The following is a 17,987-nucleotide window of genomic DNA, read 5'->3' as shown; positions in this document are numbered from 1 at the left end:
TCCTCAGAAAGTGCACCTGAGGCTATAGCTATGCTACATGCATAGCCACGTGACACTTGCAATATTTTGCAGTATACTTGCAGTGGTGAACAATGTAAAAAAATGAAACTGTTTACAGATTACCATTATGGGACTTTGCAGGACAAAACGTGCAGCTGTTAAACTGAAAAGCGGTTTAACAAATTTATAAAATGTTGCTTGCAAATAAGCCCAAGGCGTTCAGTTATTAAGCTTTGAATTACTTGGATACATAGTTGCTGGGCCAAAATGTTATTCTTTTTCTCCCTCCTGCCACGTTTATGCTGAGCTACAGTATTTGTATTTGATCTTCAATAAACAGTTCAAATGCATATCGTTCCCGGATGGATGCTACTTAGGGTCTCAGTGCATTCTTCGCACCCTGCACCAGCGCTACTTTCTCTTGATTTGATCGTGTAATCATAATAACGATGGGTGATGCTAGTAGAACGTTCAATACTTTTGCAAATGAAAATCGCTTAGGAAGTAAATACTCTAAACGAAGCGATTAAATGCAGAGCCAGGAAAAGAGGAACGAGGAACCATCCCTTGATATGTACAGGGTGATATAGAGAGATACTGTATAGGTATTGGTTAACTGAAGGCAGAGCTTCAGCTTCGACGGGGGGGGGCAGTTTTCACATGCGGCCAGTCCCCTCCCTTACCGTTACGCACAGTGTCTCTACTAACGAGCAAGTGAGCCACTCTGGGAGAAGATAAGGGGGTGGGGAACGCGGTGGCTGAAGTGCCGCCCCCCGGTCCTCTCCCCTCCGCACATTCGCTCCGACTATTGTGACGTCACGGCGTTCTAAAACAGAACAGAGAAAACAATCGGCATTGAGAAAAATAGATACACTCCGGTCCTATTTAAAGGGTGAGCGCGGCACACCACGGCGTCCGCTCCAGCTATATAAACAGAAGGCGAAAGACTGCGGGGAGAAGCCTCTTCGGCAAACATGGTGTCGCCGGTGACAGTGGTGAGTCTAGTGCATTTAGGGTGGGTTTTAATTTTTTCTTTTTAAGGACATGTGAGCCGACTTTTATGATCGCCGCAGGAGCCTTGTTTTGACAGACAAGAGGATCCTGCCTCGGCTCATAATCCTTTCTCCATTGTGTGCTCTGGCAGCTAGAATCGGGTTGTTTTTTTTTACCCTTCCCTGTCGGAGAATCTCTTTGTACTTCCACCTCCTGCTCTTCGTTGTTTTTCTCCCCGTTCACATTTGCTGCCAGAAAAATGTGGCGGCGATGGCGGGCGGGCCAGGAGGTACTAGAAGGGGGGAAAGAGACATCGTCCCGATAGGATTGTGGTTGTGCATGCCTCTTCTCCCCCCCCCCCGCCTCGCAGGAAAAAAAAAACTCACTCGAGAGAAGTCAATAGGATGAAAACATTGAGCATGTGACAAGGCAGCGTGACTTTGTTGATTTCACTCCTTGGAGCTCTCCGGCTGGGCACCATCTGCTTGATCGATAAGACGCGGAGGCGGAGGCGGAGAGAGATCCAAGCGATGTCTTCCCCGCCCGAGTGCCCTCCGGGTTGTTTTAGGACTACAGCTCCCATAATTCATCCTCATTATCCATGGTGGTTCGGGCTGATGGGAACGGAAGTCTTAAACATCTGGAGGGCGCCAGGTTACAGAAGGCAGTTCTAGCTTTGATGCGGTCCTCTAGCGTTTCCCCACCCCCTTCCCCCCTCCCCTCGCATTGCTTCAAGGAAGGATTTCTCAGGAACTGCCCGAATAGTTGAGTGACGCTGTCAGAGTGTGCCTGTGTAGCTTGGGTACGTTGAAAGCAAAAGCATGGGCTAATTCCTGTATAGGTTTTTGGCCCTCAGGTGGGTGCCCCTTTCTAGGATGGACTGCAGATAAATCTTTCCTCCACTTATTCTGTGCCCCCACCTTTCTGCAGCTCTCTCTCTCTCCTTGGAGTTGCATATATATGCAAGCATGATTTCAGCAGATAATGTATTCAGTTGTGATAGATAAATAAAATGCAGGAAAAATACTAGTCAGAGTGGAATGATGCAGAGCAACTTCATGGTCACAGCCAGGGGGGTTCCCCACCTCCAGAATTTCCATGCTTGGAGGACACCTATGGGACAGTGAAGAGAGTCCTGGAAGGACAGAGGAGGTCTGGATTCTCAGTGAAGCTCCTTAGGATTTCACTTCACAGAACAGTTGTTAGCAAAAACTAGATTAACCCTATGTTGACCACTCACAACTGCCTGGAGGAAAACACTGCAAATATGCCCCTTCTATTGATGCATCATATACTCCACTCCCAAGCCAACTACACCAGAGCACCGAGTGCTGTCCTCTGAAGATGCCGGCCACAGGGACTGGCGAAACGTTAGGAAGAACGACCCTCAGAACACGGCCAAAGAGCCCGAAAAACCCACAACAACCATTAGATCCCGGCCGTGAAAGCCTTTGGGAATACATTGTATATTTGACTCACAGCCAATTCATCCAATCAACAGAAGGGCATCCAATCAACAGAAGAGATCCAAATGACATTTAAAATTGTACAAATATTGTAGAAATAGCAAAGATTTGGGCAGTTTTTTCAAATCACTCTCTTTTCAAGATTTCCTTTTTGACTCTCTGATCTTGATGCTTATCACTGATTCTGGATGAGTTAAGTGGAAGCCAGCTGTAACGGATTCTTCGCAGTTGGAAATAGACTCTGTTTTCTTCTGTTTCATGTGTTCACAGGCTGTTCTTCAGCATGAAAAATAATTCTTAAGCTGAGATCTGGATTAAAACAGGCTGTGGTCTTGCTTAGATGTACATCACAGGAGGTGGAGCATGTTTTCCCCCCTGCTGCTCCAAAGAGTAGGATCTGAACCAAATTTCAAAACAGGATATTTCAATTGAATATTACCTGAAAGTAATATGTGCTTAATACTGGATAGACTGCTTCAGAGTGGTGTGGACTCCCCTTTGTTGGAGATTTCCTAGTGGAGATTAAATGGTCATCTGTCACAGATGTGTCTTTGCAATTCCACAGTTTTGCTGCAGAGGTTTTAAAATTGTATGAACCTCATTGACTATCTTCAAGGTACCAAACAAGTTAAATTGAATACGAGGTGTATGCTTGCACAAGACTTTCATCCATCATGTTCCCTGCAGTCCTTTACATTGCCCTGTTCTCAACCATATGGATCATGTGCATTTCCTTTGGCAGAGTTAAACAATTGTGTCTTACCCTTTTGTTTTCTTTTCAAAAGAGATAAAGTTGCATCTCTTTGTCCTTGGAGACTGGATATTGATAAAAGTGGTGAAAGCGGGGGGGGGGGGAAGTATCTATCCAATTATTTTTATTCATTTAATTTCAGATTCAACTTTATCAGCATTACATTTATACACAAAACAGTGGACTGTTGCCTGATTCTGTTTAGTTTGCTTGTCTCTATGCTAATTATATTTGATTTTTTTAATGTTACATTTCTTGCGATTGTTATAGTATTTTTTATGGGGTTTTTTTTATGCCCAGCACTAATCGGGCAGTATAAAAGTTTGTTAAATAAATCAACCAATCAATCATAAACAATAAAAATTAAAAGGGGGGGATGGTAGACATCTAAAATCAATTAAGTGTTCTTATAATTATGTGTTTAGTCAGAGTGAGGAACTTATGGCTCTCTTGATGGTCGGAATGCAGTTCCCATCAGCCTTAGCCAGTGAGACGCAGTGAGATGAGTTGCCATCCAGCAATGCCTGAAGGCCAGGATGGCCCACTCCTATGCTGCACGAAGAAACAAACAATCTAAACAGATTTAAAATTCTTTACTGGCAAGATGTGCTTCATTTATAAGGAATATTATCTAAGAATGAATTGAATGATGATGATGGTGATATAAGGATGCTGATGCAGATACCTGAAATTTAGGGATGTAAATCTCACACCCTCTCAGCTTCAGAGAAAAAAATGAGGGGGGGGGAAACACCTTCCTTGTCATGAGATTTCTCTGCAAGAGTTTCCATGCACCAAGAAATCTTGGGATCTTGGAATATTTTACTGGAATAAACACCAAGCTGGGCAGGATTTCTTTCAGTTCTTGCACAGAACAGTATCCTTCCTGAGCAGGAAAGAAGATACACCAGGAATATTACCAATGGTATCTTTCTTGTATGCAAGTCACCTGGAGATGCAGATGAAACACCAAGTTATACAGGCTTGTTACAATTGTGGGTTCATTCTTTTATTGAAGGTCAGAAAATCTCCCTTCTGCAAGGGGAGGTCTTGACAGGGAGTCTTAGCAAGTTAAGACTTTGAAAATCACAGAGAATGAGAAATTTTATCATAGTCACCATAATCACCCATCTCCTGAAAAGAACAAAAGCTGTTATCACAGCCATAAATACTCAACTCCCAAACAATCTGCACCAGAGCACAGAGTGCTGTCCTCTGAAGATGCCAGCCACAGAGACTGGTGAAACATTAGGAAGACGAACCTTCAGAACATGGCCAAAGAGCCCGAAAAACCCACAACAACCATCGGTTTCTTATTTGTTCACAGTTCATATGGGAAAGAGAGAGAAGGGAAGAAGCAGAAATATACACTTCCTTCGTTCCTTCCTTTCTTCCTTGTTTGTTTGTTTGTTTGTTTGCAACGTGCCCCATCCTTCTCCTCAAACCATCAAACTGAAAGTAGGAACACAGGACTTTCTTCAAATGAAAGGAAGAAAGACTGACCAGTTCAAAGATGGTTTACATAAAAAGGTTAATGAAACCATAAAAGGCAGTCAGCATACAAAGAGAACAAAATGCTAAGCAAAAAGTAAACTCAGATTTAAAATCCACTTTAGAAAGGATGGAAGAATAATTAAGCATAATACACCTGTTTTTCCAATCCAGTTTGTGTTAGGAAGCAAATAATGAAATTTCACCAAAATCCCTAACAGCTAATGGGACACTCTTTCCCAAACATACAGAGTGCAGTTTCCAGTATAAAGGGGTTACTGCTTTTGTTGTAGAGGATGATGTTGCCCAGCCATAAATATTCTCCAGCTCCCTCCTCCAGAAATGAACCTGCCGCAGGGAACTGAAAAGCTGGTTTCCAGCTGACATGCAGGAAAGGTCCAGGGATTCATTCTAGGACCCTGAGCGACAAACATGAAATGAGATGTGATCCGTAGTGTGCTGGAGTCAGCAGGCCCTACAAATACTACAGATTGATTACTGAACAGAGCTGTCGAAAAGCCTTGACACTAAATCCCTCACTGCTTCCTGCAAAGTATGCTGTTTGGTATTTAGATGATCATGCTTTTAATAATAAAAATGGAAGGAAAGCAGATTTCCTTTGAGCAGGCTTTAACCACTGTTTGGAGCAGAGACTGGGAAGACGATAGCCTGAAGGCCCTTCTTCTGGTAAACAGGAAACAGTGCAGCACCGCATGAAGAGCTAAAGAGCTGGTATTCTGTTAGAATTCGGCTGATGCATAAAGAACCCTCCTTAAGTAGCCACTGCCTTGAGGAGTCATCAAAGTGCCAGCTGAATGGCACTGAAAAGGGATCGCCCTGCCTAGCTGATCATTTATATATATATCAAGACTTGAGAGTCCCCTGGACTGCAAGGAGATCAAACCTATCCATTCTGAAGGAAATCAACCCTGAGTGCTCACTGGAAGGACAGATCCTGAAGCTGAGGCTCCAATACTTCGACCATCTCATGAGAAGAGAAGACTCCCTGGAAAAGACACTGATGTTGGGAAAGTGTGAAGGCAAGAGGAGAAGGGGACGACAGAGGATGAGATGGTTGGACAGTGTCATCGAAGTGACCAACATGAATTTAACCCAACTCCGGGAGGCAGGAGGGCCTGGCGTGCTCTGGTCCATGGGGTCACGAAGAGTTGGACATGACTAAACGACTAAACAACAAATATAAATCAAGAGACTAAGGCTTTAACTCTTCATAAGTAGGACAAATCATTTCCTGAAAAGATATAAGGACATAAAGAATATTTACTTTGTACTCCTTCTGTGTGCTTATCCTGCAATATTTTGATACAACCCCCCTCCCCCAAAACAAAACAGGCATTCCATCCAGTCTTCCCACTAATGGAAAACAGGGAGTCTTCAAGATGTTCTTAGAGTGCCACCCTGATCAATCCTAGCTGCCCCTGGTGAGAGATGATGGTTGCAACCTCTGGAGGGCCATGTCTTTCCCTGTCCTGAATGGTGCCATGACTACAGGAGAAGCTGATTTGGAAACTGGTGATTTTATGGAGGTGGGGTAGGGTTTTGTTTGTTTTCTTTTAATATGGTTTTCATATTTTAGCTGTATGTTTTCTAATATTTTGTAAGCTGTCCTGAGTAATGACATAGTCACTAAAGCCTAAATAAAATAAAATGAATAAATAAACCAGACTGGCTAAGGCAACCATCTTTAGCCTTGTTTACAACTGTCATCAAGGTCCCCTGATGACCATGATATTTGGGGACGATGGGAGCCATAATCTAATATATTTGAAGAGCTTTAACTTGCCAGAGAAGACATAGGGAGTAAGTAAGGTGGCCAACTACATGTAATCTAAAAGAAGGGTTTTGCATATTATCACACATGCCAATGATGTGTACAAATGCAAAATTACGGCCCTTGCCAATTAAAATCAGAAGATTTGTTTAATCTGAGATCTCAGTGTAGAGTACAACAATAAAACAATATCTAAATTTAATATTTTAAAAACATTAAAAACTGCATAGAACACTAAAATCATCAACAATAAAGAAGCCTCCACAGCCTCTTACAGCCGTGATTCTTAATCTTCAAAGGCCTTGTTTTAATCATGTTTTTAACTTGCTTAAAATAACCAAGTTGAATAACCATGTTTTAACCTGGTGCTGAAGTGAGATTAGAGTGAGCACTAGAGATGGGCACAAACCTCTGAGTGGGCGCCTGCCAGAGGAGGCGGGGCTTTGACACGCCAAACATCTGTTTCGCCTATAAATGAACTGGCACAAACCCCCACAGCAGTGGTTTGTGCCCATCTCTGCTTAGCATCAGTTGAACCTCTAAGAGGAGAGCATTCCATAAGTGAGATAACACAGCTGAGAAAGCCTCTGTTTCCACATAGTGGAACATGGAGGAGGTCCTTCCAGCAGTTCTTAATAACTGGTCAGATGTATACAGGTATATTCCAAAAAATTATTCAGAATCCAAGCTGTTTAGGGCTTTATAGATTATCATCAACAACCTCAACTCAGCTCAAAAGTGTTTTGACAACCAGTGCAGTTCTTTCAGGACTGGTGTCATATGGGCTCCAAAAAGTGTTCCTGCTAGCTCTCTAGCTGCTACATATTGCACTCACTGCAGCATCTATGTTGTCTTCAAGGGTAGTCCTGTGTAAAGTATATTACAGTAGTCTAACCAGAAGGTTAGCAGTGCATGAACTACTTTAGAGAGGTTGTCCCTGTGAGGAAGGCTTTGCTGCCAGTGTGCCGTCTCCTCCGGTTGACAAGATTGCGCACGTCGTGGAAAGGGAGGAGAGAGAGCTAAAAGAAGAGAAAGAACCCAAAGGGGTTAAAACAGACGTTTTTCTGGCAGAGTGGGATGACATAGAAGGGGAGGAGCAATGGGTGGAGGTGTGGGAGGAGGATAAAGAGAATGGGACGTTTACGCGGGAATTCAGATGGGTGAAAGGGAAGGAGAGGAAAGTCGAGAGAGAAGAAGAAAAGGTTTGTGAAGTAAAATCTCTTTTGGATGACTTTCCGACCCTGAAGGTCAGTGGGCTCCTTCCTGACCCTTCTCCTCACCCTGGAGGCTTAGTGGGCCATGAAACACTCGAATGGACCGTGGTGGTGTACCCCAGAGGGCATGGTCACTGGAGGAGGGTGGTTCGCCCGGATCCATCATTCCACACACCACCTCTCGAGGGGAATTGGGCCCGCCACCCTTGCTGCGGGACCATCTGCACTGTAAGGAGTGCCCCATTGAGGAAGCCCAATGATCGGGAGCGCTTTGGGCTGGCTCCCCCCTTCTTCTTTTTTTTTTAATTAAAAGAATACAAAATACACCTACTACTACAGAAAAAAACTATAAGATACAAAACAAAACAGGACATTTACCCATGTGCACCCATCACCTTCAGGACTAGCATTACACTTCATTCCATCCATTTTCACTCCAAAATTTCATTGTTTCTTCCCTTGGTGTAAACCCCCTCCCTCTCCGAAATACATGTTCTAAAAATACATTCCATATTTTCTTAAAATCATTATTTTTCATTTGGCCTCTACTTATTTTCATATCACATGTCAGTTTAACATTAATAGCCATGTCCCATAATTCTCTATACCATTCCTCCAGGTTAAATTGATTTTCATTTCTCCAATTCCTTGCCATAATTATCCTTGCTGCCGTAATCATTATTACTATTAAATCCTTATTTTCTTTCGCCAGTTGATCTTTAATCATATTCAATAAAGCTATTATTGGAGACATTGGAATATTCAATCCAATTATTTCAGATATTTCTTTAAATATTAATTTCCATTCTTTCTTTCTTTTTTCACCCGGGTCCCCCTTCTGAAGCAGAGTTACCAAGTTGATGAAACGGGACTTGTTAAAAGAATGGAGCCTCAGTGGGACCCGTTAATCCCTACTGAAGCTGTTATTGACACTCCTCTGTTAAACGTTAATAAACCTTTGTTGTTGCCTGAACCTGTGAAGACCCCGTATCCTTCTGTTACTAGCCAACTGCCCTTTGAAGACAACGAACCTTTTGACAGTCCCTGTCTGGGATGATTGTAGCTTGTGGGCCAACTGAAGATACAATCATATCTCCCCAGTTCTGGCTCACCTGTACTGGCTGCCTATATGTTTCCATGACAAATTCAAGGTATTAATGTTAACATATGAAGCCCTTAATGGTTTGGGCCTGTTAAGGGTTCCTCTTTTTGAGATCATCCACCCATGCCTCCCACTCCATCCAAGCTATGATGCTGTGCATTGCCCCGAGGGAGGCCCAGAAAACGATGGCTAGGAACTGGGTCTTCTCAGTGATGGCCACCACATTATGGAACACCTGCTGGTGGAGGTACCCCAGGATCCTTCTCCCCTTGTATTGAGAAAGTCAATTAAAACACATTGTTTCAGATAAGCCTTCCAGGATATTCTCCCCTCATGACAGCTTATTATGTTTATACTTTTAAATTTGCTTTCTGACTGGGGGTTCTTTGGGGTATTTTTTCTTCTTTTTTTGCAAAATATGTCTGATAGATGGAGGGGGGTTATGTTGTAAACTACCTAAAGCAGTGCCTCTCCACTAGATAAATGGGCAGGATGAAAATCTAATAAACAGATAAAAGAAAATGGCCCCAGGCACTCCAAGCCTCTTTGCTCATCTAAGCCTTGAGTGATAAACACGGTGCAAGAAGTACCCCTGAGCTATATCAAAAAAAAAAGTGATTTTTTCCTCATTAAGTTACAATCATAATGCAATGCAATTATACCTCTGTTATTAGAAAAATGATTACAAAGAATTCATTTATTCCAAGGTCTGATTAAAATGCCCCATTGCCAATTAAATTGGGTTCAGCATATTGGTAAAGTAATGTGAGTCTGATTGATTGCTATCATATGCATGATATTTGTAGATCTAATAAAAATAATTTGGGGGAGGAGACAGAGATGGCGAAGAAATTAGTCGGGTTTGCATTTCCATATGAAGCAGCTAATTTTTCCCACCCTGAGAAGAACAGTGGAATCAAACACCTCTTGCCTTGGAAATCCGCACATTTCTGAAGCCTTGTGACACTCTTCAGAGAGGAAAAATATGCAGAAACCCATCCCTACATTTCGGACATGCATACAGTGTTATAAAAAATAGGTACATTTGACACATGCACCTCAACACATGTGAGTCTGATGAAAGCAGTGACCAAAATGTGTGTCTTAGAAAATGCAAGTGCCTTTTGGGAGAGGGGAGGGATAGACAAATGGACAGATTTTCACATGGGGAAGGGGGGAACCTCACAGACTGGTACAGAAAGGGTGGAACAAGAATGGCAGTAGGATTCTGAGAAGTATGGCAAGAATGAGACTGACAGATTTTCTCATCCCCAGAAAGAGGTGGGTCAGGTGAATCAGCCACAGGTAATCATAACGATAAATGTCTTTGCCTGCCTCTTGTGTTCTGTCCTTTTTTACCGAAGGATAGGAGTACAGTATAAGGCTGATACTGCTTTTTAAAATAACTACCTGTCAGCTAATACATGCAAGCTTTCCCAGCACTGGGATAGGTAGAAAAGGTGAATAAATTTCCTTTTGGTTTTCTCACCGCTTAGGTTGTGGAATGTTACAAATCTCCAAATGTTGTTGTTGTTTAGTCGTTAAGTCGTGTCCAACTCTTCGTGATCCCATGGACCAGAGCACACCAGGCCCTCCTGTCTTCCATTGCCTCCAGGAGTTTGGTCAAATTCATGTTGGTAGCTTTGGTGACACTGTCCAACCATCTCATCCTCTGTTGTCTCCTTCTCTTTTTGCCTACACACTTTCCCAACATCAGGGGCTTTTCCAAGGAGTCTTCTCTTCTCATGAGATGCCCAAAGTATTGGAGCCTCAGCTTCAGGATCTGTCCTTCCAGTGAGCACTCAGGGTTGATTTCCTTCAGAATGGGTAGGTTTGTTCTCCTTGCAGTCCAGGGGACTCTCAAGAGCCTCCTCCAGCACCACAATTCAAAAGCATCAGTTCTTCAGCGGTGAGCCTTCTTTATGGTCCAGCTCTCACTTCCATACATTGCTACTGGAAAAACCATAGCTTTGACTATGTGGACCTTTGTCGGCAAGCTGATGTCTTTGCTTTTTAAGATGCTGTCTAGGTTTCTCATCGCTTTCCTCCCAAGAAGCAGGCATCTTTTAATTTTGTGGCTACTGTCACCATCTGCAGTGATCAGCCCAAGAAGGTAAAATCTGTCACTGCCTCCATATCTTCCGCTTTGATTTGCCAGGAGGTGATAGGACCAGTGGCCATAATCTTAGTTTTTTTGATGTTGAGCTTCAGACCATTTTTTGTGCTCTCCTCTTTCACCCTCATTAAGAGGTTCTTTAATTCCTCCTCACTTTCTGTGGTATCATCTCCATGTCGGAGGTTGTTGATATTTCTTCCGGCAATCTTAATTCCGGTTTGGGATTTCTCCAGTCCAGCCTTCCGCATGATGTATTCTGCATAAAAGTTAAATAAGCTGGAGGACAATATATAGCCTTGTCGTACTCCTTTCCCAATTTTGAACCAATCAGTTGTTCCATATCCAGTTCTAACTGTTGCTTCCTGTCCCGCATATAGATTTCTCAGGAGGTAGATAAGGTGGTCAGGCACTACCATTTCTTTAAGAACTTGTCATAGTTTGTTGTGGTCGACACAGTCAATGGCTTTTTCATAGTCAACGGCTTTTGTGCAGTCAAATGTTACGTACTTCCAAATACAGCATTCCAAGACAAAGCGATGGAGGAAAAAATACCCCAAAGGAATATGTACATTTTTTTCATCACAAGGAAGCTTTTTCTCAGCCCAAAAAAAGAGAGCTTTGAATTAACTAGTTTTAGATTAGCATTAAGAGCTGTTCTGTTTTTCAGTTCTAAACCTTGCATTTCTCTTCCTCCTGGCAGTTAAGCAATCTAGAAGTATCCTTGGAAATGCCCTGTAAATCTTTAATGGGAACGTCATTGCTGTCCAGTAGTGAGAGAGGTAGCCTTTCAGCTGAAGCATTCTGTTTATTTTTGTTTTGATTTTGTTAAAAGGTAGGACAGAACATGGGAGATGTAGGAAGAAAATACAAGGTGGCCAGGATCCTCTGGGCTGGACTTAAAAAAAACCCATAAGTTGTGCCTGTAGTCTTTGCATTCAGCTCCTTTATTTTTCTGAAAACCATGAAATTCATGACATTTCAAACCGGAATTTATCAATCTAATGGGATCATCTTGTTTGCTCCTATGAGTGTAAAAGCAGAGTGAGCATCTTCCAGATGATCTGTTCTCTACTCTGGCTTGCCTGTTAAAGGTTGCACAGGAAAGCTGTTCCCTCCTTAAGCTTCTTGGGCAAATAGTACCAAGGTCCTGTGGTTTCAGTTGCACATCTGGAAAGGGAGGAGAACATCAAGGACATATACCTGGAAAAATATGGAATTTCAAATACATTTGCATGGAATAAAATTTTATTTGATAACCATTTTAAACAAATAGAGGATGAGGAAAGGTTCAATCTAGACAGACAGCCTAGCACCAGTGGTCAAAAGTCCATCTTTTTTTTCTCTTTCATATATTTCTTTCTGGTTTTAAATAAAGTAAAAGCTGAAAGAAGTTCTGGGAAAATATGGGAGACAAATGGAAGGTGACTGCATCTTGACCCCTTGTAAAATTCTGTGTGCAAGAGATGGTGGTTGCCTCATAAAAGGCTTATCTGGAGCATTGGAAGACATAGTCTGACAGTCGGGACTAATCTTGGTACATAAAAGTAGTAATCAAGAGAAAAGTGTCTCCGATGATGGGGAGTATGCTTTTTCTCATAACCAAGGGTGTATCTAAAAGGGAAGGCGGGAAGGGGGAGGCAAAGATTGCTGCCCAAATTTCCTTAGCCCTGGCTCATAACATCTAGGGGTTCCTCCTTGCCCAGCTGTTACAAACCCCTTTTGAAAGAATATGAACAGCTCCACAGCAGACTAGCAGCAGCAGAAGCATCTCATTTGCCAAAAGGGAGGTTGTGCTTCCTAAGATGTGAGGGATGTTGAGGCTATAATTAGAAACCTGAGTTGGTTTTCTTCCACCTTCAGAAGGGGAAGATGATACTTGAATAGCAGCTTGTTCTAATTTGTTCCACAGTTAATGTCGTCTTGCGAAAAATTTGTCTGGTGAAACGCGTTTTCCTATAGGAATGCATTGAAATCTAATTAATGCGTTCCTATGGGCAAAAAAAGTCAGAACAAAATCAAATTTGGTTTACAAAGGATTTATGAAGTGCTCTTTAAAGCCATACATATTGTGCAGATGATTTCCAAAATTTCAATCAAAAAAATTAAACTTTTTAAACATCATCGAAAAACATTTAAAAATCAGCAAACATGACGCAGGAACAAAAAACAGAAAACATTCATCTTGCAAAGCACGGCCATAGGAACATTCATCTTGCGAGTCATCAACCCCATCACCAAAACCATTCGTCTTGTGAGTTTTTCGTCCCCTGAGGCATTCGTCTTGTGAGGCATCACTGTACTGTGCATTTTGAATAACTGTTTTAATAGAAGTCAACACCCTTAAATATTATTAAAATGGAGCAATTGCCACTAAATGTAATAGGAAATACCTATGACTAAACATGCACAGAATTGAACTATACACTTTTGTCATGTTGTCCTTACTCCTCCTGCCCCCAAATTGGACAGTCCAATATGTATTAAAATAACATCCCTGCGTGTACCAACTCCTTTTTGTTGCATCTCTCTGCAACATTTTCAATCCATATGATATTCTTTTGGTGGTGGAGCAGCCAGCACTGTACACAGTATTCCAAATGCAAACATACCGTTAGTTTGTATCACATCACATTACAATACTGGGATATTATTTTTCTGCCCCATCCCTTAGCATGGAATTTGCCTCATTGTCAGCTGCTCTTGTCGGAAGTTCTACTAAGGTACCGTATTTTTCGCTCTATAAGACGCACCTTTCCATAAGACGCACCAATTTTTTAGAAGAAGAAAACAGGAAAATATAATCTGTTTTCTTCGCTCCATAAGACGCACAGACTTTCCACCCCTCTGTTTTGTGGAAAAAAAGTGCGTTTTATGGTGCAAAAAATACGGTATCTACTATGACATAGGTGGCCACGTGTCATCTTTTACAGAGGTTTGTCTGTATCTGAAGAGTTGCCAGTCATGTTTTTAAAGATTTCCTATACATGCATTGTTCAGATCAAGTCTCATTTAAAGTTGTTGTCCTTTAAAAGTAAGAGATCAGGGATCTTGAAGTTCTTCATTCCATTTAACACCTGGACAGCAGATTCAGCAAGAACATAGGCAACCTGGCCACAGTTTTCCTTTGCACCTGTACTTTACCATTTCTATGCGTATAGTTTGGCTGTTTTGTCCTCTCCTTTCTTGAGTGGCTACACTGACATGATCCCAGCTTCTTTTCCCTGATGCATCATGACCACCTCAGGCATCATCAGCGGTTAAGATAGTGACCTGGTTCTCATGACACTAAGTCAGACTGTTGTGAACAAAAAGCCTGCTGGAGCAAGCTTTGCACCATGTTTGGGTTGTTGTGTCATCTGAACCTAGGCACAGCTGGCAATTTGCTTCCCCCCCCCCTTCCAAGAAGTTAAAGGAAGAATCCACATACCATGATCAGACCAAACAAACAAAACATGGAGGTAGGAGTGACTGAGCTTGCTAGTTGATAAACCAAGATTCCTGGGGATTCTAGGATTTCAGTGTCATGTGATGACAGTACCAGTGTTTGTCACACATGGGAAATCCTGGAGAGTTTCTCCTATAGATAAGTGGCTAATGAAATTATGAGGCATAATGAAAATGCTGACGTTAGCTGTGTATAAAAAAAGCTTAAGTGAAACAGAAGGCAGCTGACTGAAACTACTAGCAAGATGTAATACTGTATCTAAATTTGTCAAGGTATTTATCTCCACTGGATCAAGTTTTTATTTGTAAATTTAGCTGAAATACAGATTATAATCATGAACACAACATCCTAAAAATTGTGCCATATGTGGATAAATATATGTAATGAATATTAGAAGCTTGTTGGGGGGGGAGAGAGATAAAGATTTGTTTATGATTTAATGGGTTATTTAGATGTGGTAGTCCATCCTCTGAAAAATGTTAAGTTTGGGGGGAAAAAGGACTACCGCTCTCATGCTGCCACTGGGATTCTGGATGTTGCAAGCTGACTCATTTCTCCCACATGGAACCCGTAAGTCCCCCTTATAAATGGGGTAGTGGTAGCAGCTGCCAGACTGAAGGGCATGGCATTTCATAGGCTTGCACACATTCACTGCAAGGAGACATCCTAGCTCATAGGCAGATTGATTGCTTTCAGCCAAGAGAACTGATTCCTCTTTCCTGCTGCTGTGTTTCCCTGGGGAATTATTGTTTTTATCACCATCTGTCCGTCCGTCCATCCATCCATCCATCCATCCACCTTCCTTAGTGTTTGCTATCTAGTATCTAAGGACTTTAGAAATAATATATAGTCTCTTTCTCAGCCACCTCTTTCTAATCAGTATTAGTCGTTCCGCATCTGTTTAAAATTCAGACGGCCATTGCTAAATGTACTCTAAATTAGAATTTAGACACAGCCACTGATTCAGATTAATAGCCTGTTGTTAAGAATAATGATATTTGTGTATTCATCTCAATAATTCTGCAAAGCAGGTCAACTTTATAGGTAAAAATACAGGGCTGCCATGATCAGAGACTGACTCTTTTTTTTTATGAGAGGGGAAAAATGGGGATTTTTTTCTCTTTTTTGCCATCTGTAGATTCCCCTCCTAAACCCCCGTTCTTCCATCTGGGTTCACTTGGCCACCTGGCTAAATGAGAAACTGATTGATCATCATTAGACATGGGAACCAATATAAAAATGAATCAGGACATTCAACGAATATCTCTGATTTGTCAGATGTTTGTTAGATATTCGTTGCTTCATATTCCTGGAGTCCAGGGACCCTAACGAATACGAAGCAACCCTTTTCATATAACTCTTTTATATTCATCCTTTCGTTCCCTATCTGCTTATGCCTCTGTAGGTCAGCTGTTCCTTGGGGCCATAAGCAGAGAGGGATTTTCCCTTTGGGCAGCTTGCTAAAGCCTGCTCGAAGGGAATCCCACCCCCAGGGCTAGGGGATGACTTGGGTCGGCCTTTCCCTCTCTTTCTATGCCCATGAGGGCATAGGAAGAGGGGGAAAGGGATCAAAGTGATTCCCCCAGTTCCACTGCCTTTGCAAAGGCAGCAGGGCTGGGGGATAGCTTGGGTTGGGCTTTCCCCCTCTTTCTATGTCCATGGGAAGAGGGAGAAAGCCTGACAGAAGCCATCCCCCAGCCCCCAAAGGCAGTGGGGCTGGGGGAGTGCTTTGATCCCTTTCCCCCTCTTCTTATGCTGGGCAGCACAGGAAGGCTGTGGGGACTGGGGCTTGTTTTTTTTTTTAGATAGCCCCAGGGGCTGTCGAAACAAAAATGACCTGACTAATTGATTTGTGGTTTGTCGGGCCACTGGGGGGCAATGTGTGGTTCATGGGTTATCAAGTTTAGGTCAGATATTAATGGATGAGTTTCAATTGTTGAGACCTGAGGATGTGGACAGGGTGCTTGGATCTGTCCGTTCTACCACCACTCTGCTCGACCCTTGCCCTTCTTGGCTAATTTAGAAGATCTGCGGGGATGGTGGTGTTTCGCACCTGGGTCCAGGAGGCCGTGAATGCCTCTTTGAGAGAGGGAGTGGTCCCTACCACGTTGAAAGAGACAGTAATTCGGCCACTCCTTAAAAAGCCTAACCTGGACCCAGGGCTGGTGATTAGCTACTGACCAGTGGCGAACCTCCCTGGAATGGATGCAGGAGAACGGGCTGAGGCTGAACCTGGACAAGACGGAGGTACTAAGGGTGGGCGCTCCCACAGTTGGGGACTTGGGAAACTCCCTCACTTTTGGGGGTGTGACTCTGCCCGCCAGGGATGGGGTCCGCAGCTTGGGGATCCATCTGGACCCGGCGCTCACTATGGAATCTCAGGTGGCGTCTGTGGTCCGTACTGCTTTTTTCCATCTTAGGCGGATAGCCCAGCTGCGACCCTACCTTGATGTGGGGGCGCTTACTACCTTGGTGCATGCGCTCGTAATCTCAAGATTAGACCACTGTAATGCGCTCTACGTGGGGCTACCTTTGAGGTTGCTGCGGAAACTACAGGTGGTGCAGAATGCTGCGGCCAGATTACTTAGTGGAGTGAGAAGATTCCAACATATCTCGCCCACTCTGGCCGCACTGCATTGGCTGCCCATCCGATTCCGCATCGACTTCAAAGTGTTGATGCTTACCTATAAAGCCCTAAACGGTTTAGGACCTCAATACTTGGTGGAACGCCTTCTCCCACTAAGATCTACCCGTGTCACTCGTGCGAGCCAGGAGGTGAGGCTGAGGAGCCTAACGCCGAGAGAGGCCCAGAAGGAGAAGACCAGAAATCGGGCCTTCTCGGCGGTGGCTCCTCGTCTCTGGAACAACTTACCTCCTGAGATTCGCGCGGCTCCCTCGCTGGACATTTTTAAGAAACAACTAAAAACATTGATGTATAGGCAGGCTTTCCCAACAGAAAACTCCTGACGATTTTTCCTTTCTTATATCTTTCTTTGATTTCTATCTTAGTCTAGGTGCAATGTTTTAAAATTATATTGTTTCTTTTATTGTAAGCCGCCTAGAGTGGGCTAATATGTCCAGATAGGCGGGATAGAAATAAAATAAATAAATAAATAAATAAATATTTGAGCAAGGTGTTGGAGTGGATTGTGGCTGGGCAACTCTAGGTGCTGCTGTATGAAATGGATTTTCTGGATTCATTTCAATCGGGTTTCAAGCTGGGCTTTTGTATGGAGACTGCCGTGGTCACCCTGTATGATAACCTCTGCCAGGAGAGAGACAGGGGAAGTGTTGGTACTCCTGGACCTCTCAGCAACTTTCAACATCATTGACCATGGTGTCCTTCTGGATAGGCTGGCTGGGTTGGAAATTGGGGGCACCATTTTATGGTGGTTCCACTCCTTCCTCACTGACTGTGTCCAAAAGGTGATGCTGGGGGACAGTTGCTCTGCCCCATGGTGTTTATGTCATGGAGTTCCTCATGGCTCGATACTGTCCCCCATGCTGTTTAACATTTACATGGAACTGGTGGGAGAGGTCATCAGGAGGTATGGGCTGAGGAGTCAGCAATATGCTGACGATACTCAGCTCCAGCCCTCATTTTCCACCAATCCAGG

General features: G+C 43.1%; 1 protein-coding gene across 1 annotated transcript in view; it reads left to right on the top strand.

Moving 5' to 3' along the window:
* The first annotated feature begins 668 nt into the window (after positions 1-668).
* Positions 669-17,987, top strand: part of TMEM86A (transmembrane protein 86A) — a 38,257-nt gene continuing 20,938 nt past the window's right edge. Inside the window, exon 1 of the mRNA XM_020810924.3 lies at positions 669-995. Coding sequence (XP_020666583.1) covers positions 975-995 — 21 coding nt within the window. The 5' untranslated portion in view covers positions 669-974. The remainder of the gene's footprint in view (positions 996-17,987) is intronic.

The sequence above is a fragment of the Pogona vitticeps genome, chromosome 1 (genome assembly GCF_051106095.1).
Source record: "Pogona vitticeps strain Pit_001003342236 chromosome 1, PviZW2.1, whole genome shotgun sequence".
In the NCBI taxonomy this organism is placed as follows: Eukaryota; Metazoa; Chordata; class Lepidosauria; order Squamata; family Agamidae; genus Pogona; species Pogona vitticeps.
The sequence above is the reverse complement of the archived record's forward strand: the minus strand, read 5'-3'. Positions and strand labels throughout refer to the sequence as shown.